The sequence below is a fragment of the Borostomias antarcticus genome, assembly GCF_949987555.1.
Source record: "Borostomias antarcticus genome assembly, chromosome: 14".
In the NCBI taxonomy this organism is placed as follows: Eukaryota; Metazoa; Chordata; class Actinopteri; order Stomiiformes; family Stomiidae; genus Borostomias; species Borostomias antarcticus.
Genome location: NC_140247.1, coordinates 14,479,196 through 14,502,688, shown reverse-complemented (window position 1 = coordinate 14,502,688; position 23,493 = coordinate 14,479,196). Strand labels below are relative to the sequence as shown.

Below are 23,493 nucleotides of genomic sequence, written 5' to 3'. Positions count from 1 at the left end.
CATGTCTGCCTGTTTGTCTACATGCCTGTCTGTATGCCTGTCTGTCTCTCTGCCTGACTGTTTGACAAGCCCTGGCTGGGGACAGACAGACAGACAGACAGACAGAGTGGTGTCCTGGGGAGACAGGCTCCACCAAGAACAGCAGCTACTGTAGAGAGGGAGGGAGGGAAGGAGGGAGAGAGGGAAGGAGGGATGGAGGGAGGGAGGGATGGACGGAGGGGGGGAGGGATGGAGGGATGGAGGGAGAGAAGGAGGGATGGAGGGAGGGAGGGAGAGAGGGAGAGAGGGAGGGATGGAGGGAGGGAGGGAGGGAGGGAGAGAGAGAGGGAGGGAGGGAGGCGGTTAGCGGCTGAACTAAATGTGATGGATGTTGGAGGGGGAACGGAGGGAGAAGCGAGGCTGAACACAGGGAGCAGAGGAGAGGATCCTGGGAGTAGCAGGCAGGACCAGCGCCAGAGCAAAGGAGCCTGGGAGTAGTAGGCAGGACCCAGCGCCAGAGCAGAGGATCCTGGGAGTACTAGGCAGGATGAGCGCCAGAGCAGAGGATCCTGGGAGTTGTAGGCAGGACCAGCGCCAGAACAGAGGCTGAGGCAGGTGGGCGGATGCAGTGAAGCAGGCAAGGATACAGAGGAGGTGAGGGAGGAGAGAGGAGGTGACTGAGGAGAGAGGAGGTGAATGAGGAGAGAGGAGGTGACTGAGGAGAGAGGAGGTGAATGAGGAGAGAGGATGTAAGGGAGGAGAGAGGAGGTGAGGGAGGAGAGAGGAGGTGAGGGAGGAGAGAGGAGGTGACTGAGGAGAGAGGAGGTGAATGAGGAGAGAGGAGGTAAGGGAGGAGAGAGGAGGTGAGGGAGGAGAGAGGAGGTGACTGAGGAGAGAGGAGATGAATGAGGAGAGAGGAGGTAAGGGAGGAGAGAGGAGGTAAGGGAGGAGAGAGGAGGTGACTGAGGAGAGAGGAGGTGACTGAGGAGAGAGGAGGTGAGGGAGGAGAGAGAAGGTGAATGAGGAGAGAGGAAGTGAGGGAGGAGAGAGGAGGTGAGGGAGGAGAGGAGGTGAGGGAGGACAGAGGAGGTGAGGGAGGAGAGAGGAGGTGACTGAGGAGAGAGGAGGTGAGGGAGGAGAGGAGGTGAGGGAGGAGAGAGGAGGTGAGGGAGGAGAGAGGAAGAGAAGGAGGAGAGAGGAGGTGACTGTCAGAGCTGGCTTGAGGAGGGAGGAGAGAGGAGGACACTGAGGATGGAGGAGGTGATGGAAGAGTTGACGGGCAGAGCTGAGCTGAGGAGGGGGGAGGAGAGGGGGGAGAGGGAGGAGGAGAGGGGGGAGGAGAGGGAGGAGGAGACTAGCAGAGCTGGGAGGAGGATAGGAGGAGGAGGGGGGAGGGGGAGATGTGAGCAGCAGTGATTCATCCAGAGGACCAGGTGGTGGGGAGTCAACAGTGAGAGACAGCCTGCAGACAGACAGCGTGTCCTCTCTGGTCACCTCCAGATAACATTGGTCCCACGCACATCGGAATTACAAATGACCACGTCACACCGGTGGAATTGAGAGGAAGGGATCTGCCTTTGAAAAGGACACGTTCAAGAACGTTAACCATTAGCATCACTCAAAAAATCTAAACCTTAATGTAAACAGCATAGCCATGTCTGTGCAACACATATTTCACCAGGCTTCAGTAGGCTAGGGAAGAGATCACGTTAGTGGAGATGAGCTACAGTCATGCCAGTAGATAAACACTGCACCACACTGTAGCATGTCATATTCATAATACTGGAATATTAAATGGTGCAATTTTATCTCAAGACAACCTTGGAAGTTCTCCCCTCAACCTGTCAGGGCTGATAGAACCTGCTAATAGAACCTGCGGATAGAACCTGCTTATAGAACCTGGGCCCAGTGTTTCAAAACATTCCATCTGGATCAGAATGATCAGGATAGGATTAAATCTCAAAATTGGGTTTCAAACCAGGATATGTGATCCCAATCCTCCTAAATTGGGATATGGATTTGGTAATCCAATCCTACCCAGAATCCTGATCAAATGTTGTTCTTGGGTATTTAAAAATTCAAAGGTGGAGATTAGGATAGTTTTGATGCTAAAAATCTGGATTATCCTGATCCCACTGGAAGGGTGGAGCAAGCGTGGATTCAAGGTGGATGTAGAGACATGTAGGATACATGGCACATATTTAATCATTATTTTATTCAATGATTGCATATTAAAGTAGCCTAACACAGACCGTGCCGAAACAATATCCATTCTAAATTAAATAATTAACCAATTAAATACTTTCAATTAACACTCCCCCAAAAATCCAAGCCCTTAGAAAAATAGGTAAGTGTACAAGAATGTCACACATCTTCATCTGAAACTGCAATGCCATCATCTTTCAGCCTCTCTTCTAAGAGGCGAATACGAAGTTTTGTTTCCCTCTGTTGAAGCAAGGTCAGTCTAATCTGCTAATCTCCTCAGCTAGAGAGATCAGTTTCTCTGCTCTCTCTGTTTCTCTCCTCACCAGATCCCCATAGCCATCTTGACTTGACTTGAATCAATGATGATATGATAATAATGATAACATCTACATAAAATCTAGCTATCAAGGCACAATTAGGCTTAATGTAATATGAACACAAATAGAATATATGATGCACAGCAAAAGAAAGGCAGAGTCCCATAATTCAACTGTAATGTTTCAGAGTGCCGGGAAGCCAAGACAAACAACCTTAACTGATGTTAAGACCTTCTGACTTGGTTCTTTTGCTCTTTTGGAGGTTATGGCAAAGACAACACACTATTTGTCCACATTTTCGACCAAAAACGAAGTTAAGGTCTTTTGCCTTTGTAGGGTAGAATAGTTAGACCATACAGATGGCTATGACCAGCTCCAAATTATACAATCCTGGCCTATGTATTGTGTACTAATGCAGCTAAATGAATGAATAATATGCTGATTTACACTTCCCAAAATTTTCAAGTCTGTGTCAATGAAATGTATTACTTTGACCAACGGAGGCCTATCCAAAGACTGCAAATCCAGTTTCTGTAATCCTGATCTTGTGGTATATGGATCAGAGTGATCCTAATTCTTTTAAAATCAGGACAAAAACTACAAGATCATTCTGATCCAGATGAAATGTTGTGAAATACTGGGCCCTGATGATAGAACCTTCAGGCTGTGTAGACTGACTGCCTGTAGACTGACTGCCTGTAGACTGATTGCCTGTAGACTGACGCATGCCTGGTGTGAGTCTCTCTCTATCCAGATACCTGTCACACCAGACCTCACCTGACTTTAGCGTACCACCTATTGTTCAGGGATACAGCGCCCGGAAGCTATGTTGTGTGTGTGTGTGTGTGTGGGGGGGGGGGGGAGGTACAGAAGGTATGTGTGTGTGTGTGTGTGTGTATGTAGGTAGGTAGGTAGGTGTGTGTGTGTGTGTGTAGGTAGGTAGGTTGGTGTGTGTGTGTGTGTGGGGGGGGGGGGGCGCAGGTGTCCTGTTGTGGTGGGCGGGGCTCACCTGCGTCTTGCGGATTCGCAGGTCTGCGGAGGATCTGTTAAGCCCCTCCTCCTGTTCGATGCTCTGCTCGATCGCTGCGTGGGAACGAGGAAGAAGAAGAAGAAGAAGAAGAAGGCAGACACCATCAGAACGACGGAGGAGCTGAGCCTCCCAGCTCGATACACACACAACCCGGAGCAGATATCCAGCACACGCGTCATATCGTCTTGGGAGCTGTTGGCTTTTGTGACAGGTTCTATGGCTTTGGGGCGAGCTGTCAATAGAACCGTATAGAAACCTCACAATATGTCTCTCTCTCCACAAAGAGAGCCTTTGTGCCGCTCTGCTGTCTCCCCCCATATCTCCATCTGCCCCCCTCTGGCTGTCTGTCTGTCGGTCTCTCCTCTGGCTGTCTGTCTGTCGGTCTCTCCACTGTCTGTCTGTCTGTCGGTCTCTCCTCTGGCTGTCTGTCTGACGGTCTCTCCTCTGGCTGTCTGTCTGTCGGTCTCTCCACTGTCTGTCTGTCTGTCGGTCTCTCCTCTGGCTGTCTGTCTGTCGGTGTCTCCGTACAACCACTGCGGGGCCTTGTTCAAGGGCACGCCGATCGTCCTCGGCTGCCATAGGTTAAGCTCGCCCTCTGACCCCGCCTTGCGCGGCGGATTTGATTGGCTCTCCGCTCGGCTGCGGCTGCACTGCGCCCGGACCCCAACATTCTATTAACATTCTATGAACGTTTATTTCCTTTGATAGAGGAGCCTCTGAACACACGCAAGTGTGTGTGCGTGTGTGAGTGATGTAACTGAGCACAGGCAGCGAGAGAGAGTGGGAGAGAGAGAAAAAAAGAGAGAGTGGGAGAGAGAGAAAAAAAGAGAGAGTGGGAGAGAGAGAAAAAAAGAGAGTTGGAGAGAGACAGACAGAGAGAGAGAGAGAGAGAGAGAGAGTGGGAGAGAGAGTTGGAGAGTGAGATAGATAGATAGATAGATAGATAGATAGATAGATAGATAGATAGATAGATAGATAGATAGATAGATAGATAGATAGATAGAGAGTGGGAGAGAGAGTGGGAGAGAGAGTGGGAGAGAGAGTGGGAGAGAGAGATAGATAGAGAGAGATGGTGGGAGGGACAAAGAGAGAGAGAGAGAGAGAGAGGGGGAGAGAAAGAGAGAGGGAGAGTGGGAGAGTGAGATAGATAGAGAGAGAGAGAGTGGGAGTGAGATCGATAGAGTGAGAGAGATAGAGAGTGAGATAGATAGAGAGCGAGAGAGAGTGGGAGAGAGAGAGAGTGGGTGAATGAGAGAGTTAGAGAGGGAGATAGAGAGGGAGAGAGAGAAGAAGAGAGAGAGAGGGAGAGTGGGTAAATGAGAGAGATAGAGAGGGAGAGAGAGAGAGAGTGGGTGAATGAGAGAGATAGAGAGGGAGATAGAGAGGGAGAGAGAGGAGAGAGAGAGAGAGAGAGAGAGAGAGAGGTAGAGTGGGAGGGTGGATGAGCCCTGGAGAAGCATGCTGGCTCCCTCCCTGTTTGCCTTCAAAGGACGGCCAGACTTCAGAACAGATAACAATCCTCGGCTCCCACAGGACCCGCCCACACCTCCTCCACCGCCGCCGGAAGCCCCGCCTCTTTAGTCGAGGTCTCAGTAAGCCCCGCCTCTCTGGCTGGTGGAGCCAAGACTGTGCACGGCGGTGTGAGAGGCTTGAGGATTCACCCAACAGCTGAACCAGAGGGTGCTTACAGACACGTGCTTCACAAACTGTAAAATAAGCCCCCCTGAACACTAGCTCTGATGCTATTTACAAATACAAATAGCACTGTGTATTGTGAATGGAAGAATATCTCCCCTTAATGATAATTTAGCTCAGTATCAACCAAGGGAAGAGCAGTGGTCGATTACATCCTGGTATGTAGAAAAATCTGTGGTGAACTATCTGGTCTCTCTCTCTGTGGTGAACTATCTGGTATCTGTGTGTGTGTGTGTGGGGGGGGGGGGGGTGTGGGAGGCTGCATCCGCACACGGAGGAGGATGCAAATAAATAAGTTGCAGGGTACATGACATAAGAGCGCCTATATTTCATTATATCCATATTATACACAGTACAGTGTGTCCACTGTACTGGGGGGGAGGGGGGCGTTTCCCTGGCTGCGTGCCCAGCGTCTCTCTAACCCGCATGATGATGACTCAGCTCATCTACAAAGCAGCGGTGGGGGGGGGGGGCGGTGGAGGGGGGGGGGGGTCTCTAATGTGGTCTTAAACAAGGCCCCACCTGTCTCCCAGCCAATCAATACTCAGCGCGGCCGGTGTGGAGGACATTGATCAGGGGCGACCGGCGTGCTGGTTAAACGCCCCGGATGGATGAGAAGGGGGCGGAGCTTATCTCTCACAGGAGAGAGAAGAGATATTGTAGGACCCATATGGTCCAGGGATAGGGCTGCTGTGGTCCAGGGATAGACCTGCTATGGTCCAGGGATAGGCCTGCTATGGTCCAGGGATAGACCTGCTATGGTCCAGGTATAGGCCTGCTATGGTCCAGGTATAGGCCTGCTATGGTCCAGGGATAGGCCTGCTATAGTCCAGAGATAGGCCTGCTATGGTCCAGGGATAGGCCTGCTGTGGTCCAGGGATAGGCCTGCTATAGTCCAGGTATAGGCCTGCTATGGTCCAGAGATAGGCCTGCTATGGTCCAGGGATAGACCTGCTATGGTCCAGGGATAGGCCTGCTATGGTCCAGAGATAGGCCTACTATGGTCCAGGGATAGGCCTGCTATAGTCCAGAGATAGGCCTGCTATAGTCCAGAGATAGGCCTGCTATGGTCCAGAGATAGGCCTGCTATGGTCCAGAGATAGGCCTGCTATGGTCCAGGGATAGGCCTGCTATGGTCCAGGGATAGGCCTGCTATGGTCCAGGGATAGGCCGGCTATATGACTGATAACTGCAGTAACGTTACAGTGAACGCAGTGCAGAATACAGTGAACTGAATGTTAACCAGAAGAATTAGGGCTATTAATATCGTTTCGTTCAAGCGAAACACCATCGACACCATTTAGACCCCATTTTGTGTTACCTCAGCTCTGGCAGCAGCGGTAGCGAGTCTTATTACTATGGGATGTCGTACGTACTGTAGCCTAGCAACGCAGCAGTGTACTGGCGTAGTGGGAGGTGTAAACTGATATGTGACCTGACAGGGCAGGGCTGCCTGAGGCCAGCGCCGGGGGCTCGGTCGGCGTGACAGCAGTGATGTCACCTCCATCGGTTTCACCACACACACCTCGAGGACCCCCCCCCCCCCCCCCCCCCCGATAACAAAAAAAACAAACTGGAAGTCACGCGACCGGACAGCTACGCTACTCAGCTCAAGGACAGGCCGATATTTAAAGCTGGGGAACGGATCTGAATTTAAATGTTTTGGACTTTAATTTTATCATATTTGATATTCATTATTCAAGAAAGCTTGTCACATGCTCTATATTTTTTGAGTGACCAGTCTTTTTTATCGTATGTTCTTTTCAGTGTTGGGGGCAGCACCTTGGCCAGCGGGTCTCTCTGTCGCGGATTTTAATCTCAATGAGAACTCATGGATGGATGAAGGTTGAATGAAAGCACTCAGATAATCCAAACAAGACTGTTCCCTACGAACGCGCCGCTCCATCAAGTCACCACCGCTACTGGGAGCTCTGGGATCAGGCACACACACGGCCCTGCAGGACACACTGTGTGTGTGTGTCTGTCTGTGTGTGTGTGCGTCTCTCTCTCTCTGTGCGTCTCTCTCTCTCTCTCTGCATCTGTGTGTGTGTGTGTGTGTGTGCATCTGTGTGTGTGTGTGTGTGTGTGTGTGTGTGTGTGTGTGCGTCTCTCTCTCTCTGTGCGTCTCTCTCTCTCTCTCTGCATCTGTGTGTGTGTGTGTGTGTGTGTGTGTGCGTCTCTCTCTCTCTCTCTTTGCATCTGTGTGTGTGTGTGTGTGCATCTCTGTGTGTGTGTGTGTGTGTGTCTCTCTCTCTCTGCTGCACTCCTCTTCTGCACGGAGGAGAGGCCATGAAAAGCATCTGTGTGTTTGTAGAGGACAATCACAGATAGACCTTGTGGGGATTCCAATTATAGCCATATCTCCACCATCACAGCTATTCCAAGACGGCTTGTACCAGTGTGTGTGTGCGTTGGTGTGTGTGTGTGTGTCTGTGCTTGTGTGTGTGTGTGTATATGCACATACATATATGTATGTGTGTGTGTATGCACATACATATATGTATGTGCTTGTGTGTGTGTGTGCGCGTGTATGCACATACATATGTATGTGTGTGTGGGTGTGTGTGCATGTTTGTGCGTGTGTGCACTTGTTTGTGCATATGTGTGTGTGTGTGTGTGTACGTGCGTGCATATCTGAGCATGTGCAGTAGAGGAGTAGATAGTTAGACCCTGGGCTCTACATTAAAGCAGCAACGTCCTTGAACCCTCCCAGCGTGGATGGTCCACTCCGCGCCACCGCCGCCCCGTCTCCCCTTTCCCCTCTCCCATCTCCCTTTCCCTCTCCCATCTCCCCTCTCCCCTCTCCCTCTCCCATCTCCCCTCTCCCTCTCCCTCTCCCTCTCCCTCTCCCTCTCCCTCTCCCTCTCCCTCTCCCTCTCCCTCTCCCTCTCCCTCTCCCTCTCCCTCTCCCCTCTCCCATCTCCCTCTCCCCTCTCCATCTCCCCTCTCCTCTCTCCCCTCTCCCGCTCGCCTGTCCCCCCCTTGCTGGAACCAAAACCCCCAGAGAGCCAAGCTGCGACCTCGCTCGACTCCTCTCCTGCTCCCTAGAGCCAACGGCTGCCATTATGTGTTTACTAACACTGTGTGGATTAGACCAGGGTGTTTCATCATTCTGATCTATGATGTAGGAATAGGCCCTGGAATGACAGGAAACCCAGAAGGGAGCAGAAACGTTCCTGATCTGATTTCCTCGGCTGTTAAAGGGTCTCTCGCCTGCTGGAGGGGGGCTTTCTGCCTTTCTCCGTGTTTTGGTTCGGACTTCTGGGTCTCTACAGCCGCCGGTGTTCCGGTCAAGCACAATACGTTCTAGATCTAAGAACACACTCTGCGTGCTTTGGTCATTAGAGAGTCACCACACCACACTGCCTATATGTGGACAGCAGTACCTCTATGTGGACAGCAGTACCAGTATCTCTATGTGGACAGCAGTACCTCTATGTGGACAGCAGTACCAGTATCTCTATGTGGACAGCAGTACCTCTATGGACAGTAGTACCTCTATGGACAGCAGTATCTCTATGTGGACAGCAGTACCTCTATGGACAGCAGTATCTCTATGTGGACAGCAGTACCAGTACCTCTATGTGGACAGCAGTATCTCTATGTGGACAGCAGTACCAGTACCTCTTTGTGGACAGCAGTATCTCTATGTGGACAGCAGTACCAGTGACTCTATGTGGACAGCAGTACCAGTGACTCTATGTGGACAGCAGTACCAGTGACTCTATGTGGACAGCAGTACCTCTATGGACAGTAGTACCTCTATGTGGACAGCAGTACCAGTACCTCTATGTGGACAGCAGTACCTCTATGGACAGTAGCACCTCTATGTGGACAGCAGTACCAGTACCTCTATGTGGACAGCAGTACCTCTATGTGGACAGCAGTACCAGTACCTCTACTGTATGTGGACAGCAGTACCTCTATGGACAGTAGTACCTCTATGTGGACAGCAGTACCAGTGACTCTATGTGGACAGCAGTACCTCTTTCTGGACAGCAGTACCTCTATGTGGACAGCAGTACCAGTACCTCTATGTGGACAGTAGTGCCTCTATGTGGACAGTAGTGCCTCTATGTGGACCGTAGTGCCTCTATGTGGACAGTAGTGCCTCTATGTGGACAGCAGTACCTCTATGTGGACAGCAATACCTCTATGTGGACAGCAGTACCTCTATGTGGACAGCAGTACCTCTATGTGGACAGCAGTACCTCTATGTGGACAGCAGTACCTCTATGTGGACAGCAGTACCTCTATGTGGACAGCAGTACCTCTCTGTTTTAGCCTGCTTAGACAGCCTTGTTCAGTCCAATAAGGCGTCTTTCCGGGTTCAACCTTCTTTACTTACCTTTTAATTTTGAGCGAACTTTATTGGCTGTCTTCTTGATGTCAGCTGTGAGGTCCTCCAACTCCTGCTTGGTCTCTGAGGAAAAGGGAGAGAAGAAGAAGAATGATGATGATGATGATGATGATGATGATAAGCTCAACATTAGTTGTCCATTCAAAGTAAACAGAAAGATCTTGGTTGATCTTGTGTGATTGCGTATGCAATCATGCATGTAAAAGTGTGCACATACATGTATGTATGTGTGCGTGTGTGTGTGTGTATAAGTGTGTGTGTGTTTATGAGTGTGTGTATGAGTGTGTGTGTGTGTGTGTGTGTGTGTGTGTGTGTGTGTGTGTGTGAGTGTGTGTATGGCTCAGCTGCAGTGCCTGTTCTGATTTATGACCGCTGCAGTGCCATTCAGTCAGTGGGAACCAGCTCAGCCCTTTCCCTCCCTCCCTCTCTCTCCCTCCCTCTCTCTCTCTCTCTCTCTCTCTCCCTCCCACACACTCCCTCCCTCCTTCTCTCCCTCCATCACACTCTCATTCCCGCTGTCTACCTCCCACTGCCTCACCTAGCGACTGTGTCTCGGCGCCGGGACATGTTGCTCGCTGGTAATACAAACTGACCACGCATCATTTGTTAATCGGCAACCAATTAAAAGTGTCAACCCGCGATTATATGTATAGCTAATGAGTTAATCAACGGCTCATTCCCTGTTGGCTAGGTATGAGCCGCTGGGGAGGCTGTAGCTCAGGAGGTAAAGCGAGTCGTCCAGTGATCGTAGGGTCGCCGGTTTGAATCCCGGCTCCTCCTGTCCACATGTCAGTGTCCTTGGGCAGGACACTGAGCCCCAAATTGCTCCCAAATGAGCAGGCTAGCGCCTTGCAAGGCAGCTGCCACCATTGGTGTATGTGTGTGAATGGGTGAGTGAGAGGCCATTGTAAAGCCCTTTGGATAAAAGCGTTATATAAGTGCCGTCCATTTACCCTTCTTATGCTTTTTTCTCACGTCGTACTTTGATAGAAGAGAGTTTTTGGTAGGAGAATGTGATGCTTTATTATTAGGTCTGCAGAAGATGGGCCCGATCATTTGAGATTTGGGTCCCGTTACCTCGATACCAGTTAGCCTACAGATATTAAGAATAGTAGCTTAGTTGGAATCTACACTTAATGGTCTTCCACAAAACCTTTTCAATCAATCAAGTTGGATTTATATAGCGCCCTTCATGATACCCAGAGCGCTTTACAGAGTCCAGTATTCATTCAGACACAGTCATCCCGGTGGTGGTAAGATACATCTGTAGCCACAGCTGTCCTGGGGCAGACTGACAGAAGCGTGGCTGCCAATCAGCGCCTACAGCCCCTCCGACCACCACCAACATTCATTCACATTCATACGTTGCATGTCTTTTTATGATGGTGGGGGAAGCTAGAACTTTTAACACCAGGGAACTCCTTTCTAAGGGTCGTCCACCAGAAAACTGTCACCATTTTGATCTATGAAATGACAGAGACGGACACAAACATTATTGTCTAATTTTTCCCACATATTAGAGCATTCAATTATTGTATACAAACAACATAGTTAAGTAAATTACCTTTGAAAATGCTGAATCTGCATAGAAGACTTTTTAATTTGAGGATATTTGATTGGTGTATACCTAGAGCCAATTAGTGGTAATCAACCTGTAAGTACTAAGCTAATTCTGGCTAATTCCTATCTAGCTGTTATCAACCAACAGACAGTAATGAAGTGTTGCTGGTGTTTAGGGTTAACAGCGTTGTGTGTGTAGTGTTGATTGTCTCATGTGTTTTCTGTTTTGCATGTAAGTTTGAAATATATTAAAGGTGTCCTGTGGCCTCGTTAAGTCTCTGCATTTTATCTGCCTATCGATTATGCAAAAGCAGAACGTGTTCCATGCCACTGAAATGGCAACTCATATTTGCACACAAAAACACTTCTGAATGGGTCAATACTGGTGTCTGGAATCAGCACCTGCAACCTTAGCTCACATAATCTATAGCAACAAAAACAACAACAACAATAACACACACACACACACACCGCTAAGCTCACTCTACAGATTTAGACCGCTCTTTGAGACTAATACGTCACCTTTCGGCTAGCGACATCTAAAGCAAACGTTCAATACAACTACAAAGCACCTCAGCGAATATACAGTATTTTGGCTTTGTGTGCGTAAGGTGTTCTCTCACACAAGGGATTCTATAAACCATTCTGACTGCATTCTGTTTCAGCCTGTTGGGCCTGAAGTCAGTCCTGCCGGTGCTGAAGTAGCCCTGTCTAATATGAGGGGATGATTTCTGTACTCGACCTGAATGAAAAGGGTCCTTAGGACATCTGTCTACATCACAGAGATGTCCTGTGGCCATGTTGGGAGAGAGAGAGAGGCAGAGCTAAGCTCCCTATCTGTCCCTCTGCCAAGTCCGTGAATGATTTCTAACCGCACCATTCACAATTAACTACAAAATAGCCCAGAGTGGCAGTGGAAGCTGTATGACCACTACTGCAGCAACAATGTTGGGTTTCAGATGGGTTTCAGACGGATGTGCAGGGTACAAACCGTACATGTCCCAGCATGCATTATTCAAGGAAGTACACTTGGATGCATTTTAGATCGTTCTCACAACTTCCCCACAGCGTCCATCAATTGTATGCAACAGTAATTCAATCAATGATTTTCATTGTATCTAAAGAACATGATAAGCTAGGCTAACTAATGAATTCAGCTTGCGAAATTATAAAGAATCACACACAAGCACAGCACAGAAATCACATAGGCTATGTAGGCTACTGGTTAACTAGCAGAGTAGTTAACCAGTGACCAGTTAACTCACTCACAAAGACTCAACTCCGATTACAAGTCCATTGTGGCAAGTCCTTCATGTGGCATGCATGGGGAGACGAACAGAAGAGGATATAAAGGACCCAAATAAAGAAAGAGACATATGAAAGAATAACAAAAGCATTCCAATAACGGCACATAACATGAGAAAAACATGCAAAACGAACATGAGACAAAATCTGAGGAAATATTGAAATCATAAAGGCAGAAATAGCATGCAAATAAACAGAGGCTGCGGAGTCCGGCATCCAGGACATAATCTGCTGCTCATGAAATGGAGCAAAATCCTGCAGTATTCCGTGAGGAGGGTTCGTGTCGAGCAGGGTGGATCCACCCAGACTAGCGCTTGTCTGACTAATGCTAGTGTTAGCCATGACAGACTGGCTGACTTAGGCTAGCGTTAGGCCACGAAAGACTGTCTGACTGAGGTTAGCGGTAGCCATCAAAGACTGTTTGACTAAGACTAGCATTAGGCCATGAAAGACTGTCTGACTAAGACTAGCGTTAGGCCATGAAAGACTGTCTGACTAAGGCTAGTGTTAGCCACAAAAGACTGACTAAACTAGCGTTAGCCATGAAAGACTGTCTGACTAAGGCTAGCGTTAGCCACGAAAGACTGACTAAGGCTAGCGTTAGCCATGAAAGACTGACTAAGGCTAGCGTTAGCCATGAAAGGCTGACTAAGGCTAGCGTTAGTCATGAAAGATTGTCTGACTAAGACTAGCGTTAGGCCATGAAAGACTGTCTGACTAAGGCTTTTGTTAGCCACAAAAGACTGACTAAGGCTAGCGTTAGCCATGAAAGACTGACTTAGGCTAGCGTTAGCCATGAAAGGCTGACTAAGGCTAGCGTTAGCCATGAAAGGCTGACTAAGGCTAGCGTTAGCCATGAAAGGCTGACTAAGGCTAGCGTTAGCCATGAAAGACTGACTAAGGCTAGCGTTAGCCATGAAAGGCTGACTAAGGCTAGCGTTAGTCATGAAAGACTGTCTGACTAAGGCTAGCGTTGGGCCACAAAAGACTATCTGTGGCTCTGGCACTCACTCCCTCCAGTTGAGTCTCATGCTGTCTGGGTCCTAGTGAACTACTAGGAACATCTACTCTCATATTGTAGAGCAGTCTCTCACTTGACTGCATGATGGAGGCATTTAAGGAAATTTTTGGCAAACTGTCAGACAGGCCTCAGATCTTAAAAACCAACTGTAGGAGAATAACAGGATTAGTTTTCACTCAAGTTACTGGTGGAAATTCTAGATCGTGTTAGTTAGAATATATTCCCACAAACATGATTTTCAGTTTGAGTCAATACTCGACAACAGTGTAGTCAGTGTGTTGTAGTTAGCAAAGGATCGTGGAGCATTGTGGCTTCTCACTGAACCCTTTCAAAAAATTTGAAAGATTTGCTGTTGTTATAATACAGATCACCAGTGTTGCTTTTATCATCTTTCCATCATAATCTGTTATTTCCATGTGAATAATGACGATAATTTGGCTGAATCATATATGTGGGGGTCGTACACAGACAGGGCCTATTTCCAATCCCATTTCCTCAGATAATTTACTGATTTTCTCAGATCTGACAGGGTCAGACACAGTTGTTTTCCCAGAGGTGTAGGAAGGGTTTCACCATTGTGAGTTATGAGCCGAGTTCTTGTCTTGCTGTTGCAGTCGACTCTAGAACTAGCACAGCTGGCATTACAAAACAGCTTTTTACTCCACAGTCTACCCGTATGGGAAGAACTGGGTCAGCCAGAGATACATTAAGATAATAAAGTACATGTCACATAGTGCGTTCAGACCCAGGGAGAGCATGCGATTGGCGGAGACTTACTTTCGTCAGGGTTGGGCGCTGCTAGGATGGCGCTGTGCTGCTTCTTCACCTGCTCCACATCCTCTGACAGCTTCTCTATACAACCCCGGATCTCCTCCACCTGCACAGGCACACATAACATCACCACATGAGCTAACGCTGCCTTCCTTTTGGCTGGGAAGTGGTGGGGTGGGAGGTGGGAGAAACGGAGAGTGACGTCACCCCTGAGGTCACCGCGTTACAGTAGACACCAACAACAGCTCGGAACAAAGATGGACGTTAGCTAGCTTTGTTTGCCAAACCAGTAGATAACACACTATGTGGTATTTCGCGCAAACAAAAGAGGTAGCGAACATGTCCTCAGATAACAGTTAGGGAATACTGAGTGTACGGCTGATTTAAGGAGACACAGATAAGACAGAAATGCTAATAAAACAGTATTACTAAAGTGTCATTTAGTTACACAGAGAGCTGCCATCTTGTTCAGGACTTCCAGAGTGAACTAGGGGTAGGTGTTACAGCCATTTTCATTGAATATTTATGGTTTATGTTTTGAGGTATGGCCTTGGATGAGTGATGGTTTTGTGTTATTGTTGTTTGTTTTGTTTCATGTGCCTAATGTCCTTTTGAGTTGGATTCCTGAGGACAGGATAGAGAGGTCAAGGGGAGTGTCTATATAGGACAAGGGGAAGTTGAATTCGGTAGGCCAAGGTGAAAGAGAGGAGTGTGGTTCAACACCTTAATTTGACCATACTCTCCGTATCTGTATTAGAACATTGGTTTTTGTAAGTTTATTTTTGGACGAATATCAAAAACTATGGATTTGGAACAATAAATTAATTTTCTTTGCAACGACTACAGAGCGAGAGAGGTGCGTCATTTAAGCCAAGCTCCTAACATTTCTCCCAGGCATGGAACAATGGACTATGGATAATCGGCACATACAGTAGGGTCGAGTGATACGAGATCACGAGTGGAGAAGGCGTTCCAGTTAAAACTGCATAATATCACGTAAATCACAACTTCCTGGGCCAAATGGAACGCGCCATGATCTTCTCTGTACAACCCTGGATCTCCCCGACCTGCACAAGTACAGCCGTCGGGCGGCAGGAAGCTCGGGAGGTAGGGTGGCTGGGGACAGCAAGGCCCCCGGATCCCAGCTTCCGGAGTGTGCCGAAGTGTCCTTGAGCGAGACACTGAACCCCAAAATCGCTCACATGCGTCACGGTCGCACAGTACTGTACCTAGTACGAAGCGAGAAGGTCCTGGGCCTTTCTGTGCAGAATGTGCATGTTCTCCCCGTCCTCGCAAGAGTGTCCCCCATAAAGAACCTAATACGAAAAACATGCAGAAGATCAGATTGCTAACGCTGTACGTCCCTCACGAAGACAGACAGGAGCACCTGGTTGGTCCCCAGACGGGGCCCACGCACGCTGCCTACTGTCTGCTCCCGGCTGCCCTTGGAGGAAGGACGACGGGATGGGTTAAGAGCAGGGGAAGAATTTCATCAGTGGACCCTCCTGTCATTTCGTGTGTGGGTTTCGGCGTCGCCACCTCATCACTGTGGGCTGTGTATGTCTCACTGTATGACAATAAAAGTTTGTTAGTTGTTTTGTTAACGTTGATGAGGTAATGAGTTTACCTCACTGTAAAGCTTTTTTGAATCTTGAATACGGACATGTGTTCAAGCTCCGGTCTAACAATCTAACTACGAGACGCTCCCCAAGCCGGTGCCCATAGCCAGCTGTACCACGAGGCTCCCTCTCTCTATGCGTTCGGCGTGGGAGAGCCCTGGCCATGGACACACACCCTCCCACCCTGGCTGAGGGTTAAGATGTTCAGTCCATCGATTGGCATCGATTGGCAGGAGGGCCCGACGGGGGCCCCGGTGGGACCCGCAGGCCGAGGGCGCGCTCGGCTCAAATCCTCTGCACCACGGGCCAACACTGAGTCCAATATTGACCGCTCATGATGACGATGTCCTCCGGGGCGGAGTTGTACAGAGCGTCAACACAATGCAGACGCCTCCCACACCAAAGGATTTATTAGTTAGTGAGAAAAACGTATTATATTCTTCTTATTCTTGTACGTGTACGCACATTCCCGTCCACGGGTATTGTGTACGTAGGGCAATGTCAGTTGTACACCTATAGGGCTATGTCAGTTGTGCATCTATAGATCTATGTCAGTTGTGCATCTATAGGGCTATGTCAGTTGTGCACCTATAGGGCTATGTCAGTTGTGCATCTATAGAGCTATGTCAGTTGTGCATCTATAGAGCTATGTCAGTTGTGCATCTATAGAGCTATGTCAGTTGTGCATCTATAGGGCTATGTCAGTTGTGCATCTATAGATCTATGTCAGTTGTGCATCTATAGGGCTATGTCAGTTGTGCACCTATAGGGCTATATCAGTTGTGCATCTATAGGGCTATGTCAGTTGTGCATCTATAGAGCTATGTCAGTTGTGCATCTATAGAGCTATGTCAGTTGTGCATCTATAGGGCTATGTCAGTTGTGCATCTATAGGGCTATATCAGTTGTGCATCTATAGGGCTATGTCAGTTGTGCATCTATATATCTATGTCAATTGTGCATCTATAGGGCTATGTCAGTTGTGCATCTATAGGGCTATGTCAGTTTTGCATCTATAGGGCTATGTCAGTTGTGCACCTATAGGGCTATGTCAGTTGTGCATCTATATGGCTATGTCAGATGTGCATCTATAGAGCTATGTCAGTTGTGCACCTATAGGGCTATGTCAGTTGTGCATCTATATGGCTATGTCAGATGTGCATCTATAGAGCTATGTCAGTTGTGCATCTATAGGGCTATGTCAGTTGTGCATCTATAGGGCTATGTCAGTTGTGCATCTATAGGGCTATGTCAGTTGTGCATCTATATATCTATGTCAGTTGTGCATCTATAGGGCTATGTCAGTTGTGCATCTATAGATCTATGTCAGTTGTGCATCTATAGATCTATGTCAGTTGTACACCTATAGGGCTATGTCAGTTGTGCACCTATAGGGCTATGTCAGTTGTGCATCTATAGGGCTATGTCAGTTGTGCATCTATAGGGCTATGTCAGTTGTGCACCTATAGGGCTATGTCAGTTGTGCATCTATAGGGCTATGTCAGTTGTGCACCTATAGGGCTATGTCAGTTGTGCATGTATAGAGCTATGTCAGTTGTGCATCTATAGAGCTATGTCAGTTGTGCATCTATAGGGCTATGTCAGTTGTGCATCTATAGATCTATGTCAGTTGTGCATCTATAGGGCTATGTCAGTTGTGCACCTATAGGGCTATATCAGTTGTGCATCTATAGGGCTATGTCAGTTGTGCATCTATAGAGCTATGTCAGTTGTGCATCTATAGAGCTATGTCAGTTGTGCATCTATAGGGCTATGTCAGTTGTGCATCTATAGGGCTATATCAGTTGTGCATCTATAGGGCTATGTCAGTTGTGCATCTATATATCTATGTCAATTGTGCATCTATAGGGCTATGTCAGTTGTGCATCTATAGGGCTATGTCAGTTTTGCATCTATAGGGCTATGTCAGTTGTGCACCTATAGGGCTATGTCAGTTGTGCATCTATATGGCTATGTCAGATGTGCATCTATAGAGCTATGTCAGTTGTGCACCTATAGGGCTATGTCAGTTGTGCATCTATATGGCTATGTCAGATGTGCATCTATAGAGCTATGTCAGTTGTGCATCTATAGGGCTATGTCAGTTGTGCATCTATAGGGCTATGTCAGTTGTGCATCTATAGGGCTATGTCAGTTGTGCATCTATATATCTATGTCAGTTGTGCATCTATAGGGCTATGTCAGTTGTGCATCTATAGATCTATGTCAGTTGTGCATCTATAGATCTATGTCAGTTGTACACCTATAGGGCTATGTCAGTTGTGCACCTATAGGGCTATGTCAGTTGTGCATCTATAGGGCTATGTCAGTTGTGCATCTATAGGGCTATGTCAGTTGTGCACCTATAGGGCTATGTCAGTTGTGCATCTATAGGGCTATGTCAGTTGTGCACCTATAGGGCTATGTCAGTTGTGCATGTATAGAGCTATGTCAGTTGTGCATCTATAGAGCTATGTCAGTTGTGCATCTATAGGGCTATGTCAGTTGTGCATCTATAGATCTATGTCAGTTGTGCATCTATAGGGCTATGTCAGTTGTGCACCTATAGGGCTATATCAGTTGTGCATCTATAGGGCTATGTCAGTTGTGCATCTATAGAGCTATGTCAGTTGTGCATCTATAGAGCTATGTCAGTTGTGCATCTATAGGGCTATGTCAGTTGTGCATCTATAGGGCTATATCAGTTGTGCATCTATAGGGCTATGTCAGTTGTGCATCTATATATCTATGTCAATTGTGCATCTATAGGGCTATGTCAGTTGTGCATCTATAGGGCTATGTCAGTTGTGCATCTATATGGCTATGTCAGATGTGCATCTATAGAGCTATGTCAGTTGTGCACCTATAGGGCTATATCAGTTGTGCATCTATAGGGCTATGTCAGTTGTGCATCTATAGAGCTATGTCAGTTGTGCATCTATAGAGCTATGTCAGTTGTGCATCTATAGGGCTATGTCAGTTGTGCATCTATAGGGCTATATCAGTTGTGCATCTATAGGGCTATGTCAGTTGTGCATCTATATATCTATGTCAATTGTGCATCTATAGGGCTATGTCAGTTGTGCACCTATAGGGCTATGTCAGTTGTGCATCTATATGGCTATGTCAGATGTGCATCTATAGAGCTATGTCAGTTGTGCACCTATAGGGCTATGTCAGTTGTGCATCTATATGGCTATGTCAGATGTGCATCTATAGAGCTATGTCAGTTGTGCATCTATAGGGCTATGTCAGTTGTGCATCTATAGGGCTATGTCAGTTGTGCATCTATAGGGCTATGTCAGTTGTGCATCTATATATCTATGTCAGTTGTGCATCTATAGGGCTATGTCAGTTGTGCATCTATAGATCTATGTCAGTTGTGCATCTATAGATCTATGTCAGTTGTACACCTATAGGGCTATGTCAGTTGTGCACCTATAGGGCTATGTCAGTTGTGCATCTATAGGGCTATGTCAGTTGTGCATCTATAGGGCTATGTCAGTTGTGCACCTATAGGGCTATGTCAGTTGTGCATCTATAGGGCTATGTCAGTTGTGCACCTATAGGGCTATGTCAGTTGTGCATGTAGGTCCATGTCCGTTGTGCATGCAGGGCTGTCAGTGATCAGAGTCTGTCGGGGGAAACTGTTGATAGCTGTGATACTTTCCCCCTTCTATTGTCTGCAGACAGACAGCAGCACGCACTCTCTCTGCGGAATCCCAATTTAGCTTGTCTATGTCATCAGACGACCCTCCACCAACTTCTGTATTCACTTCACCGCTCCTTTCAAAAGCCTGTTACGTAAAGCCCCATTGCCAGACAGCGAGATGGATACGTTGTAAACAGACACAGCCCCTCTGGGTGACGGATGGCCATGCCAATGCTGTTACTCCTGCACTGGCCAGGGGCATTTTAAGTGATATGAAACGAAAATGTAAAACCTGTGTCATTCCTTTGTTGGACTGGTTCATGCAGTTCACCTCCCCCTCTTTTTTTATTTTTTAAACATGTTCACCTGTTTTGTCTTTTGAACACCACCCTGGAGTCCAGCACAGTCCAGAAGGTTGGAAGGCCTACAGCTAAGCCAGGTTTAATGACTCCACTACCCAGAAGTCTCACCGGCAGGCGTTCAGAATCCCAGCCCTCCCGGGTCCTAGTGCCTGCTGGGTCACGGTCCTGCCTGGGGAGCACTAACCTGACGCGCCAGATGGTTTATCACACGCAACCATCTGGAAAGGCGTCGTTTGGAAAAGGGCAGGCGCTTAAAAAAAAAAAAACATCGGTGATTGGATGAACCATCTGTCTATCACCCGTCTATCACAGGCTATCACGTCATAGGCTGTCGTCACCCCTAAACCACGCCCCTAGCTGCCAGTGGTTTCTCCTCATAGGACGCCGGTTGGCCCGAGTAAATTTTGATAGGAGCACAAATGGACTTGAGCCCGGGCAGATGGATCCGTGTAGAGGAACAGGATGTGAGCTTACAAGAGCAGGAAGGTCTCACCGGACCAGGTGAGCACACCATCAAACACTAAACAAGTCATTGATTAGCCAGAGACAGATCACCTGGTTCCTCTGCAGTATCGGTTGCCTGAGGGGGAATTAATTAGCAGTATCACAGTATCCCCACTGCTGCATTGACTAACAGCTGTCCACTCTATTTTAAGATTATTCTTTTTTGCTAGAAAAGAGTTTACACAGTTTCACTGTAGTCAATATACTCTTTTTTAATAACAAACAAACTGTCCGTGAAGGTACATTAAAGAATCCGAACCTAGATGGAGGTATTCACTGTCAGATAAGACCGACGGGTTGTAAGTGTTTCAAAGAGGCATGAGGCAGTTAGAGGTCGACGTGAAAAGTGTGCACCTTCACTCCTGTCAGCGTTGAGGCACTGAGGCTCGTAACATCAGAGAGGAAGGTCTCTCTCTGGACATGAGGCACTGAGGCTCGTAACATCAGAGAGGAAGGTCTCTCTCTGGACATGAGGCACTGAGGCTCGTAACTTCAGAGAGGAAGGTCTCTCTCTGGACATGAGGCACTGAGGCTCGTAACTTCAGAGAGGAAGGTCTCTCTCTGGACATGAGGCACTGAGGCTCGTAACTTCAGAGAGGAAGGTCTCTCTCTGGACATGAGGCACTGAGGCTCGTAACTTCAGAGAGGAAGGTCTCTCTCTGGACATGAGGCACTGAGGCTCGTAACTTCAGAGAGGAAGGTCTCTCTCTGGACATGAGGCACTGAGGCTCGTAACTTCAGAGAGGAAGGTCTCTCTCTGGACATGAGGCACTGAGGCTCGTAACTTCATAGAGGAAGGTCTCTCTCTGGACATGAGGCACTGAGGCTCGTAACTTCAGAGAGGAAGGAGGAATCAGAGAGGAAGGAGGAATCAGAGAGGAAGGAGGAATCGGAGAGGAAGGAGGAATCAGAGAGGAAGGTCACTCTCTGGACAAAAGCACTGGAAAACCTGGGGGGAGGACTTGGGTGCTCTAATGACCCCCGCACACACACACACACGCACACACACACACTTCTCTCTCTCTCTCTCTCTCTCTCTCTCTCTCACACACGCACATACACACACACCCACACACACTTTCACACACTTTCACACACACACACACACACACACACACACACACACACACACACACACACATGCACACACACACACAGACTTGCACACACACACACACACACACACACACACACACACACACACACACACACACACACTCGCACACACACACACACACACACACACACACACACACACACACACACACACACACACACACACCCCAAGTCTTTTATTAGCACCCCCCTCTACTGGTTCATCAATCAGTATGCAAATTACTCAAATGTCCCCTGTTTAAACACACAAATGAAACATAATCCTGCTGTATTTGCATACGTAGCTCCTCCCCTTTCCCTGTATGTTGGTGTTCTGTGGCGTGTATATTAAAATAACACGGCAAGATCGTCCCTAATGAAGAACCCTGACCCTGAAACGAACAGTTACTGTCCACTGGGAGGTGACTCACACCCATAGTTAATCTCTGTCCACTGAAGGTCATTTTAGACATGACGGCGGCTATTTAATCGTTTTTCAATAAACTGTTATGATTTAATGGTGAGAGTAAACCTCGCCTCACCTCTCCCGGGTGACACCTACAGCGGTCTCACCTTCAGAACTGGGCTGACGGGACAGACGTGACGCATGTCACTAAACATGACTCTGCATATGCCACCTACTGTAGAAACACACTCATTATATTCGCTGCCCATCTGGCCACACTGACGCTGAGCGGTCACCATGTGGAAATACCGTAGTAATATCTGCTGTATAATAGCAATGGATCGACAGTAAAACACCCCCACAGTACTGCTTTGTACTTCTATTACTACTATTATACCTATCTTTTACCTCATGAATAGCTATTGATTTTCTTTTGTGATATCCATACATTTTACTACATGAACAGCTATCTTTAAAAAAAATAAAAATATAAATAAAAAAAAGCTATTGTGTGTGTCATGTGATCACTGGACCTGGTGGACCTAAGTGGCCCAGCTGGGCTCGGCAGACGACAGCACGCTCGGATCGACACTCACCTGCTCAAAGAACTCATCCATGAAGTGGTCCCGGTCCACCTGAACGACTTCCTCGTCATCATCGCTGTCCTTAGCCTGCGACAGGAAGACAGGGACATTATCAGACACGTCTCCACGGTTACGGCTCAACGCTATTTTCAACATGGAGTCCCGCCCGGTGTACACTGTAGATAACATGTACACAGTACCATAGATCTATAGATAACCATACCATAAACTATAGATAACATCACTACTTACACACTACCATGTAAATCTATAGATAACATCACAACTGTGTCACTCCTGTGATGGTGTAAACTATAAATAGATCGGCCGGTAGATACTTTGTTGATCCCGGGGGGAAATGGCAGAAAACAGAGTATGTCACTGATGGTGTTCGAAAACGCGGACAAAAACACACAAATATTCCAAAAAAAACAAAAAGCTGCAGCAGCTGGCTACCACTACGACAGCAAGGCGCCATGTCAGCTCCAGGGAGAGAGGACAGATAACATGTACACTACTGTGTCAACTAAAGATAGCATGTACACTACTGTGTCAACTACAGATAACGCGCACAGTACTGCATTCAGATACACGTGTAAACAGCACACAGTGCAGCATTGAGATTGTCTTCCCTCGTCCAATGAGCAGGCAGAGAACAAGTCCTCTAACTGTGACAAAATGGTGGCGAGTGAGTGCGGTGTCGGTGCTGTCAGTGGTTATATACTTGGCGATGCACTGGGAGTGACCCTGGGGAAAACGCCTGGCCGACCCCACACATCACACTCACACACACACACACAAACACACACGAGAAACACTCGCTGAGCCATGTTCACTCCATCACTAAACACAACAAGGTTAAATGATAGGGAGAGAGAGCGAGAGAAAGAGAGGGAGGGAGAAAGAGAGAGAGAGAGAGGGAGGGAGAAAGACAGAGAGAGAGAGAGAGAGAGAGAGAGAGGGGAAGAGAGAGATTGCGTGTTTACATGTAAGAGAGCGAGAGAGAGAGAGAGATAAAAAGAACATGA

The 23,493-nt window shown here is 47.8% G+C and overlaps 1 protein-coding gene across 1 annotated transcript in view; it reads right to left on the bottom strand.

Annotated features, from left to right (window-relative positions):
• stx1b (syntaxin 1B) overlaps positions 1-23,493 on the bottom strand; it is a gene marked incomplete at both ends in the record, with an annotated part of 49,913 nt that overhangs the window by 5,504 nt on the left and 20,916 nt on the right. Inside the window, 4 exons of the mRNA XM_084448784.1 lie at positions 3,511-3,584; positions 9,575-9,649; positions 14,250-14,349; positions 22,478-22,552. Of these exons, the coding sequence (XP_084304910.1) occupies positions 3,511-3,584; positions 9,575-9,649; positions 14,250-14,349; positions 22,478-22,552 (324 nt within the window). The remainder of the gene's footprint in view (positions 1-3,510; positions 3,585-9,574; positions 9,650-14,249; positions 14,350-22,477; positions 22,553-23,493) is intronic.